This window comes from Gossypium hirsutum, chromosome D02 (assembly GCF_007990345.1).
Source record: "Gossypium hirsutum isolate 1008001.06 chromosome D02, Gossypium_hirsutum_v2.1, whole genome shotgun sequence".
In the NCBI taxonomy this organism is placed as follows: domain Eukaryota; kingdom Viridiplantae; phylum Streptophyta; class Magnoliopsida; order Malvales; family Malvaceae; genus Gossypium; species Gossypium hirsutum.
Window position 1 is genome coordinate 71471291 of NC_053438.1, and position 12015 is coordinate 71483305.

Here is a 12015-nt window from a genome sequence, read left to right on the forward strand (position 1 = left end):
ACATAGTATTATAACCTTGAATCAATTGCATTTTTTTAGGTGAAGTATATTTCGCAATTACAAATAATTTGTATAATTACAATTAGACTTAATTAATATAATACTCAAACGAAATCATAATTACAATCAATACATTTAGATAACTACAATTAAGATCAAATTATTAAATAAAAAATTAGCTAATAATTAAAATATAATTGGATTTAGATTAAAATAAATTTAGATAAAATTTAATTAGCAGTAATGAAAATCAAATCGATACACTTAAAATCATAAAAGAAAAAGTTTAAAAAGGGGTGGGAAATGCAGAAGCAATAGGATGATCAGCTGATTTTTCAAGCCTTTGGACTTGAGTAGTTAAACCAAGATGAGCCATAATAAGAGCAACATGAGTGAGTAGCTCACCACCATGCCTCAATTGTTGTGCATGTTCCTCCCATGTGCATCGACTTGCACCATAGACCATCATCTCCATCCACACTTCGCTTATCATTTTCCACTTCTCCTCGTGATCCCACCTCTCTTCACGAACCAAGCTTTGTAATTGCTTCGCAAATTTGATTCCATCCCATAATGCCCCATTTTCAGAAAATTTATTAAACCCAAAGGACAGTAATGCTTCATTGAATTCCTCCATGGAAACTTTCATCTTTTTCTTCGGAGATATTCTCTGGGTTTGTTGGTAAGTTTCTTTGTTCACTATGTCACTGAACCCTTTCGGCAGCATTGTAGGTCGAACCAATACCAGATACATCATGTAATCGGACAAAGATTTGCTGATTTTACAAACCGGATTGAACAACGTGCTCCTCCGATGCTTCGAGAGATCGTTGTAATAAACGAGGGAGGTAGCGATGTGCCACACGAAGATTTGACGGGGGAAATCTGTGGTTTTCAATTTCCAATACTCATCCTTCTCATCTGGATCAAAGCCTTTCTCTTGGAGAACATTGTCACCTCTCTCCGCCAAAATCTTCTCCAGGCACTCAAGCTTAAACAGACCTTTTTCGAACTTGGAACGCTTCTCGTTCAGGTTGTTGAATATTGGCAATATCCCACATTAGGAAAAGATAGAAATGGAGGGGGTTTGGTTTGTTATATATAGAACCCCTCCCCCTTTGGTTGTATCAGCCCAAAATCTTCTCCTTTGTAATATTTCTAGAGGAAATATTAATTTGGTAGTGTCCGAGGACGTAAGCTAAATTGGCCGAACCTCGTTAAAACTCTGGTATTTTATTTCTTATTTGTTTGCTTTTATTTAATAGCTTTATGTTGGTTATATTTATTTAGTTATTATTGCTATAAATATCTAAGTGAGTTCTGTCTAGTTGTTGGGTTTTAAGCGGGACCATTGTGACCCCTCCAATTTAACTGGGAATTTTCTTAGTATAATTGTTGGCATAATAATTATCTAAATATTTCTGATAATATTGTTATTAATATTATCGTCGCTTCCGCAACAATTGGTATCCGAGCCAAGGTTTTGTAGTATGCTCTGTGTTTGCAGCTTAGTCTGATCTTACACATCAGAAACATTTCCGAAAGCTTGTGGGTATTCCGCATTTGGTGGCTATTAAATAGAAGCTATGGCAAAAATGACAGAAGAAAAACCATCCATATCAACAACTTCCACTTCGTACATTTTGCCGAGGATTGGAACTGCAAATACGAGATTTGTAGTGGAAATTTTTGATGGAACAGGTCATTTCGGCATGTGGCAAAGTGAGCTTCTAGATGCCCTCTTTCAACAGGGTCTAGATATTGCCATTGAGGAAGAAAAACCAGAAGGGGTTGATGATAAAGAATGGAAGACCATCAACCGATTGGCATGTGGTACAATTCGATCATGTCTTTCCAGAGAGCAGAAGTATACATTCAGTAAAGAGACTTCTGCAAGTAAATTGTGGAAAGCATTGGAGGAGAAATTTCTGAAGAAGAACAGTCAAAATAAGTTACATATGAAGAAAAGACTGTTTCGTTTCAGTTATGTTCCTGGTACCACGATGAACGAGCACATTACCAATTTTAATCAGCTGGTGGCTGATTTGTTGAATTTGGATGTGACTTTTGAAGACGAAGACTTGGCGTTAATGTTGTTGGGATCGCTTCCTGAGGAGTTTGAGTACCTTGAAACTACTCTACTTCATGGAAAATCGGAAGTAACTTTCAATGAAGTAACTGCTGCATTGTATAGCTATGAACTACGCCGAAAGGATAAGTTGAAAGGTTCAGGTGAAGGAGCAGTGGAAGCATTGGTAACAAGAGGTCGTCAGCAAAGTCAGTCTAAGGGGAAGAGAAGAAAGTCCAAAGGTCGAGCTGTTGCCAAAGATGAATGTTCTTTTTGCAAAGAAAAAGGACATTGGAAGAAAGATTGTCCAAAATTGAAGAAAAAAGGGAAGACTCCGCAAGATGCAAATGTTGCAGAATGCAATAGTGAAGCAGAGTCAGACTTTTCTCTTAGTATGACATCTTCAACATTATATACAGATGAGTGGATCATGGATTCTGGTTGTTCCTATCATATGTGTCCCATTCGGGAATGGTTCTTTGAATTTCAAAAACTAGATGAAGGGGTTGTTTACATGGGTAATGATAACACATGTAAAATAGCCGGGATAGGTTCAATTAAACTAAGGAGTCATGATGGATCTACTAGAATTTTGCGGGATGTACGATATGTCCCAAAGTTGAAGAAGAATCTCATCTCTTTGGGGTCGTTAGAATCTAAAGGCCTAGTTGTGACAATACGAGATGGAGTTCTTAAAGCAACTTCAGGAGCATTGGTGATGTTGAAAGGCATAAGAAAGAACAATCTGTATTACTACCAAGGTAGTACAGTGGTCGGGACAACAGCAGCAGCAATTACGAGTACCAAGAAGGACGCTGAGGCAACACAGCTGTGGCATATGCGTTTGGGCCATGCTGGTGAAAAATCCTTGCAAACTCTAGCCAAGCAAGGATTATTGAAAGGTACAAAGACTTGCAAACTTGAATTTTGCGAGCATTGTGTTCTGGGAAAACAACGAAGGGTGAAATTTGGCACTGGGATTCACAATACTAAAGGTATTCTGGATTATGTGCATTCTGATGTATGGGGACCGTCCAAGACTCCATCACTTGGAGGAAGACGTTATTTTGTCACCTTTATTGATGATTTTTCCAGACGAGTTTGGGTGTTTCCTATGAAGAACAAAGATGAGGTGCTTGAAGTTTTCCTTAAGTGGAAAACTAAAGTTGAAAATCAGACAGGAAGGAAGATTAAGGTTCTCCGATCAGACAATGGTGGAGAATATAAAAGCGATCCTTTCCTGAAGATATGCCAAGATTGTGGCATAGTAAGGCACTTCACCGTAGGTGGAACACCGCAACAGAATGGGGTGGCAGAGCGTATGAATCGAACGCTTGTGGAGAAAGTTCGATGTATGTTATCTAATGCTGGATTAGATAGAAAGTTTTGGACTGAGGCTGTGATGTACGCTCAACATCTCATCAATCATTTGCCATCATCTGCTATAAATGGCGAGACTCCTTTGGAGAAATGGTATGGAAAACCTGCTACTGATTATGACACCTTGCGCATTTTTGGTTCTATTGCATATTATCATGTGAAAGAATCAAAGTTAGATCCAAGAGCAAAGAAGGCTCTATTCATGGGCTTCAATGCTGGTGTTAAGGGATATCGTTTGTGGTGTCTAGAGGCAAAGAAGACGATAATCAGTAGGGATGTTACCTTTCATGAATCTGCCATGTTGAATAAGGTAAATCCAGAAGGAGTGAGTAGTACTTCGCAGCAGGTGGAGTGTACTCCGCAGCAGGTGGAGTTTGAGCAGAGTGTGGTAATTCCAGCAGAAGGTACCACTAGTGATTCTTCATTGGCAGATGCAGAGTCAGATGAGGAAGAGGTTTCTACCCAAGAACCTCAACAGCAATCAGAGCCAATTGCAGTCAGAAGGCAGAGACGAGAAATTCAGAAACCAGCTCGTTTCACTGACATGGTAGCTTATGCACTTCCAGTTGTTGATAATATTCCATCCACTTACACCGAAGCCATTCAGAGTTTAGAGAATAATAGATGGTTAGGTGCAATGGAAGAGGAAATGCAATCTCTAGAAAAAAACAAGACGTGGAAGCTGGCACAACTACCAAAAGGGAAGAAGGCGATTGGTTGCAAATTTGAAGACACTATTGAAGTTTGTGTTATGAGAAGATGTTCGAAGATGTGGAATATCGCCAAGGTGGAGATTTGTTGAATATTGGCAATATCCCACATTAGGAAAAGATAGAAATGGAGGGGGTTTGGTTTGTTATATATAGAACCCCTCCCCTTTGGTTGTATCAGCCCAAAATCTTCTCCTTTGTAATATTTCTAGAGGAAATATTAATTTGGTAGTGTCCGAGGACGTAAGCTAAATTGGCCGAACCTCGTTAAAACTCTGGTATTTTATTTCTTATTTGTTTGCTTTTATTTAATAGCTTTATGTTGGTTATATTTATTTAGTTATTATTGCTATAAATATCTAAGTGAGTTCTGTCTAGTTGTTGGGTTTTAAGCGGGACCATTGTGACCCCTCCAATTTAACTGGGAATTTTCTTAGTATAATTGTTGGCATAATAATTATCTAAATATTTCTGATAATATTGTTATTAATATTATCGTCGCTTCCGCAACACAGGTGATTATAGATGAACTTCTTTAACTCGATATCAACTTCCTTCCACTTCGTGTACCAAAACTTCTGCAAAAGGTCACCGGGGTCAATAAACTTTAAGATCTGAGCAAATTGGCTTGCCTTGGCCTTCACGCAATACTCTAAAAAATCATGTTGTGCCATTTTTTGTATTCCCTCCTGCGACTTGATCAAATATAACCTGTTTTGAACAAGCCGACAGTATAGCTTAAGCCTTTTGTGTCCTCTAACAGCGTACCTGAGAATCGTCCACTTGGAACGAATGTGCATGTAAAACGAATAGCTCTCGAGCCAAACCGCTCCTAACAGCAGCGTGTAGGTGACGACAACATCAACGGTCGAATCTTCGATCTTGCGATAGAGAACTGAAAAAGCTATCAGCACTGAAAGAAGAGAGAAAAAACAGATGCAACGAAGAGCTAAGCTCACAATATGGTGTCTGTGTTGTAGGGGGTTCTTGGTGTAGAGCAAATCGTAAAGGAATTCGAGTTCGATCTTGACAAAATTGAAGGCCTCGGCTGCTGTCCTTGTACTAGGATTGAGGAAGACCATTTCATCGTGAAATGCTTTCGAGATCTGAAACGGGAGATCAGTAAACAGAGGCTTGAAAACTTCAAACGCTGAGTCTACCTCCCGAAGAAACCTTACTTCCGAAGTAATCCTTGGATCTCCTATAAAACCTCTCTTTTCCGAAGGATCAAAAAGGCCGGTTCGGATCATTTCTCTCATTTCACTTCTAGCAGCACTGTCGCTAGTGCTCGGATTTTCCTTTTTCGGGGAAGAGTAAAAGTACTTCATGAGCTGCTTCGGATTTGCACATCTAAGAGCCCATATCCTTTCCAGAAACTTTAAAACTCCCCCAATGAACAACGGAATAGCCATAGCATTTAGCGTGGTATTCGATCGAAACCGCACATAAATATAAATCGCCTCGCCGATTTGGAAGAACATTCCAAGAAAGTGGCGCAACCAAAGCTCATTGTCTTCCAAAGAGTAAGCAGTGATATTGTAAGGGCTGCCGAGATGCCATAGAAGAAAAGGGGTCCAAAAGACAATGAGTCCTTCTTTTAATTCGGAGCTGCCTCGAAGAAGGGTACTAAGCACAAGGGTCGCCATCCAATCTGCTGAGAAATATATTAGCCAAGCAATTACTGCTATCAATGGCACCCAGTTTCCAGTATATTTCTTTCGTTTCCTCCCGAAATAAACAAGAAGAAATTGAAGAATAAGACTCAACATAACCATAGAACGAAGCTCCCATTTACTCCAAAATTTTTTGACAATTTCAGAGAACACCCTCTTCAAGACTGAGTCCTTAATCTCTACATAAAGTAGAGAGATGGCAACTGAAAATTAAAAATCTCAATTAGCTTAGATAAAATAAGGAAAAAAAAAGTTCATTGAAAAGATATTCAATTTAATAGTTAAACAAATTCCTTTCTCCAATTATCGAATTAAGTCATATTAGTTGATTCTATAGAAACAAACTTTCGAGTTTGAATGAAAAACCTACGATGCGTAACACAACCAATATTATAAACATCTGGTTTAAAACAAGCAGCTGGATCATAAAATACCCTTTATAGACAGCAAAGAAAATAAAATACATACATTGAGGATGTTAATAAATTAATGAATGCTAAGTGAGAAATTAAAATGAACAAATTTTACTACTAATCATCACAGCAATATATGCTTACTTGCAAATAGCATCGCTCAACTGCTATTTTCCAGTAAACTTCAACAAATATCTAATCCAATACCATCCACCCCATATCTTGACTGTAAATTTGGAGAAACATACATTCTTTTAGGAAGCTTTCTTGGAAAATAATTTCATGGAATTGAAGATAGTTGAAAGAGGGGAATTATATGAGGAAAGAAAACCATGCATTGATCCTTTATATTGAAACATACAAAGGGCAAAGAACGTGTAAAATGTGGGCATGATTCATGAATATTGTAAGGCAAAGTCCCATAGCCCAAGCAAAGAATTTTCACCATAACACTGAAAATGTTCTTTATTATATTCTTGGAGGAAGAAGAGAAAAAGATGTTTCCCGATAAAAGATAATTTCTTGTACCGTGGAAAAACAAAGTTATAAGGGAGTGTTTTATTGATTTAAAACTTGAAATTTTACCAAATAAAAGGAAATATTTACATGTTTTATGTTATTCAAAAAGCATGAGAGTGGAATCAAAGCAAAGCAATAGGAAAATGGCATTTGAAGAGGAATGGATCAAGGACTACCCGTAGCCCCTCCCTAACCCTTAAATAGGAGGATAATGTGCTTCAGTGCACTCAAACCCACGTTCTCTTATACTGTCAACAATATCGATATCAATCAAGTTGAGACCCAATCAACAAAAGAGCTATATATTTTATAAATATTTGCAATTTAAAAAAAATGAAACTTTATAGTTATTATCATTAAGCTTAATTAGTTGTATCATAAAAAGAATTATTAAACTTATTCATCAATCGAGTTGGATTGCAGTTTGAAAATTTTTTGTTTTTTTTATTTTTGTCGAGTTAAAGTTTTTTTTAAATAAATTAATATATTTGATTTATCCTACAATGCACTACAACAAATTAGTTGACAATGTGAAAAATCATCTATTCAAAATTTCAATCTTCCCTAAGTTGCACAAATTCTAATATCACCATGGTCCTTTCTAATTTTCTCTCCAATTAGCCTTAACGTGATTACATCCCTTATTCTTGATAAACATTCCTATTCAATTCTTGAACTACTTGCAATTCCCTTCCTTCCAATTCTAGTAAATCACAACATGCCAAGCAAGCCTTGAGACAATGGAACTCAAAGTTTTACCTTTGATTTCAGTTACTACCCATTACAACTCATATGTCCAATGCCTTGCAAACCTTTTTATTGAGCAAAGTCTCAAAACCTCCCTTTGAATGCCTTTGAGTAAATTCAAAAAAAAAAAAAAGTGATCTCTTCTCTCCAAATATGAAGAGTACTATCAATTTGCATACTCAGGTCTAGCCAACTTCTTGTCATTTGTTAGGAATTGCCATCCAAGTTATCGCTAATGCTACGTTTGGCAAAAGTATTAGTTTTCATCATGTTTTAGTATATGAGTTAACAATAAACTTGTTGACACCATTTTTTTGGATGAAAAACGGGGTCAATTTGGATTTTGGAAATGAAAACAAAAATAGGGAGTCGCCACCAATCCCTCTTTTATGAGGTGTGATTGGATTACCTCGAAAAATGGCTGTTTTTAACAAACGGTTTGATTTTGTTAAAACAACGGTTTTGGTCCACGAAATTTAGAAAACGAGTTCGGGAGTCGGTTACGCACGAGGAAGGATTAGCACCCTCGATACGCCCAAAAATTGGTACCTAGTTGATTACTTAATGTCTTAATGTCGAAAATTGAGAATTTAAAAGAATTTTAAAAATATGATCATTGTATTAAAAAGTTGAAAATCTTGGAAAAAGTGGCATATTTCACGTTAATCGAGAAAAGACATCATATCCAGTAAGTTAGGATACAACGTCTCGAATTCTCGATACGCGAATAAAAATGCTTATTTAAAAGATAGGTTTAGCCATCTCGGATTTGAAAATGAGATCACGACCAGTAAGTTAGGACGCGATTTTTAATCCCGAGATCATTTAAAATTTGAGTTTAAAAAGATTCGTGTCTTTAGATTTATTGTGAAAGTCGAAACCCAGTAAGTTAGGGTACGACTTTCTTAAATCTAAACACGAAATTTTGTTTACTCAAAAAGTTATAATTCATACATTGAATGAAATATTTTATTCACGAAATAGTAAAAATAAGATACGATGTTAATATGCGTAACTAAATAAATATGAATACGATGATGTAAAAACAATGCAAGTAATAGCAACGAAAATAAGATAAATAAAAGGTACAGACCAATAACATACGAAATAGCAATGTATACAAGCAAATAAAAATTAAAGCATTCGTTCAAAATAATAATGAAAATGTAAATAAATAAATGAATAAAATTATAAAAAATGTAAAGATATATATATGTAAGTATACATCAAAATTTGAAAATAATAATAAAAAATAAAATAAAAAAAGTAAATAGTGATATTTATATATATGTTTAAAATATATTAAAAATATAGATGTAAATAGGTATATACGAATTAGAAAGTATATAAAAAATATAAGTATGTACATATAAATATATTTATAAGAATTAGAAAATATAGATATAAGTATATGTATATACAAATTATAAAATATACGAAAATATGATTTTGTATGTATATATTAAATAAGTTAAAAGAATACATATACATGTACGTATATACGCAATTTTATAATAATATAATATATCACCTATTATCTAAGATTTATATAAGTAAATATAGGTATAAATATAATGATAGTAATAATAATAGTAGTAATAATACTAACAATAATAGTAAAGATAATAATAGTAAATAATAATAATAATAATAATAAAATAAACAAAATAATAAAGCGACTAAAAAAAGGGCTAAATCGAAATAAAATAAAATAAAAAGAAAATACTGGGCGAATTTGGAATAAAAAGGACGAAGAGGACCAAAATGTGACTCGCGCGAAAGGACGGAGGGCCAAAACGGAAATATCCCAATTATTAGGACACGTGCCCATTCTATGAGTGCAAGACTAAATCAAAAACGCTAAAAATAATTTGGGCGAAAATTATAAAATCTAAAAATGTAAATAGGACTAGATTGAAACACCCCAAAAGGGCGGAAGGGCCAAATGGGTAAATAACCCAATCATCAAAACACGCGGATCCTGAGACGCGGGTCGGGTCGCGCGCGGGTCAGGGCCAAAACGGCGTCGTTTTGGCACCTGACCCCTAAGGTTAAAACGGCGCCGTTTTGTTAACACATTAAAACTATTTTTTTTTTTTTACAAAAAATTCATTTTTCAGTTGAAGAGAAACAAAAAAATTTCAAAACAATTTTTCTCCTCTGCTTTTTTTTAAAAAAAAAACGACGACCCCTCCCCTCCCTTCTATCAAAACTCCGGCCATTAAAGCCTTTTCGGCCTCCGGCGCACCGCCATCGTGGCCCTAGGCCGACGGCAAGGGAAATGGGCTACTCGGCCCTCCCATCGTGGCGCACCAAAGCTCGGCCAACAACTCGAAGGACCGAGGGCTTTAGATCCCTCCCTAGAAACTGATTCCGGCAACGGTAAGAGGTCCTCCGACGACGGAGCCACAGGCGAGTAGGTGCGGCCTCTTTCCTTTTTCTTTTTTTTATTTAATATACAAAATAAAGAAAATAATAAAAAAATAAAAAGAAATGCAAATCTGATAGAAAAAAATAACCTTGAATCTATTTTTTCTTTTATTTCTTTCTGTTAATGTGTTTTTTTTTTGTTTTTTACAAAAATCGGAAGAGGACCATACAAAGATGATATTCGGCCTCTTTATAGCCGATTTTGCTTCTATTTTTCTCTGCTATTGCTGCTTGCGTGTTTTCTTCTTTGTTGCAGGTAATTGACGTTGATGGAGCAAGTGGGTGAGGGGACGTGCGGTGCGGCAGTGGCAGAGCTAGGGACGTGCGGCGCTAGGCTAGGGTTAGGGGGATTAGGTTTCTTTTTTAGGATTTGGGCTGATTGGGTTTGATTTAGGTGGGTTGGGATTTGGGTATTTATTGGGCCATCTGATTTGGGTTTGTAATTGGGTTATTTTGGGTTTGTTTGCCTGGGCCGGGCGAAATTGGGCTGCTACAAAACTAATTTAAATCAATAATTTTTAGCCACTCACATGACTTGTTTTGGAAAAAAAGGAGGAAACTTTTTCACTATTTCAAGTTTAAAAGTGCATTAACTAGTCTTTATTTTATGCCAAACTATCATGATAATATATATATGTACACACACGTAATAAATAAGATTTTTCCGTGAATAACCAAACGAGTGGTACTCTTCAATTTTCAAAGCTGCCCTAGCTGAGGGACGTGTTCTATTGTAGGGATGTTCATTCGGTTAACCGACCCGAAATTGCTATAACCGAATTAACCGACTTTCCAAAATTTTTAACCGTTAACCGAACCAAATTTTTTTCGGTTAATAAGGTTAGTTAACCGAATTAACCGAAAATTATGTGTTTTTTATTTTTGGTTAAAAATTACCCGAATTACCCGATTAACCGAATTAACCGAATTACCCGAAAATTACCCGAATTACCCGAAAATTACCCAAAAAGTTCGGTGTTGAGCTTGAGAAAAATTTGGGCCGGGTTTAATTTGACCTATTTTAGGCCCTACCCTGCAAAATTCGGTTAACCAACCGGTTTCGAACCGATTTAACCGTTAACCGAAAAAATCAAAAAAAAGTAACCGACCCCCGACCGAATTTTTTCGGTTAACCGACCGATTAACCGAACTCGGTCGATTAACCGAAAAAAATTGGGTTAACCGAATTATGCACAGCCCTATTCTATTGTATCCTTTTACCAATTCTTGAGCCAATAGTATCTATAATATTGTGTCCATTAACAAATGGACTCTAATTCCTTGCCATGATGTTAGGTAGATGTTTGGCCAAGCCTCTTTACTAGCACTCTAGTGATGCACTTGTAAATGAATGAACAAAAGCTATGGGTCAATCTTCTTTAGCGCTACTGGCATTAGAATTCTTTGGCATCGAAACTACCATGGTTGAATTGAAAGCTAGGGTTAGCTTCCTTATCTAGAAAAAATGTCATCCTAGATTTTTGTCCAAAGAAAATTTCCTCAGCTTCCATTAATTAGAAAACCCAATCAAACTGATAATTAAAATATATTTGGACCTGCATTAAAATAATTCTAAACTTGGCCTACTCATGATTTACCCAATGTGAGACTTGAGTCTTGGGTCACAAAATTCTCAAGACCTCAACCTCACTATTAAACTAAAATCCCATTGACATATAACTTTTAAATAAAGAGTTAATTGCACTAGACATCCCCAAATTATGACCCTCATTGTAAATTTGTCTCTAAACTTCGGTCCAAATTAGGACTGAGCTTGAAATAAATCCTTGATAATTCCGTTCAAATGCGGCTTCCAATTATTATTTAAATAATAAAAATATTTTATTTGAAATATAATTTTTAAATATATATATATACTAAAATGAAAATATGTTACTTCTTATTCGAATTTGAAATTCGACTCAATTAATCCAAGCCCTAACTCAATCCAACTCAATTTGCTCATAAAAAGTTAATTATCGGAACTCGTCCAACCCAAATTTGAATTAATCTAGATCTAAATTGATTCATACCCAAAGCGATTCAAATATGAAATGACTTGAATGTAAAACATT

At 35.8% G+C, this 12015-nt stretch overlaps 1 protein-coding gene across 1 annotated transcript; it reads right to left on the reverse strand.

The window, feature by feature from the left end:
* Window positions 1-216: 216 nt before the first annotated feature.
* Window positions 217-6542, reverse strand: LOC107907671 (uncharacterized). Its single transcript, XM_041088377.1, has 3 exons — window positions 6389-6542; window positions 4672-6034; window positions 217-1052 (listed from the first exon to the last, which is right to left on the reverse strand). Exons 1-3 carry the CDS (start codon window positions 6399-6401, stop codon window positions 287-289), a joined length of 2142 nt encoding a protein of 713 aa, XP_040944311.1. The 5' UTR covers window positions 6402-6542; the 3' UTR covers window positions 217-286.
* Between the last annotated feature and the right edge of the window lie 5473 nt (window positions 6543-12015).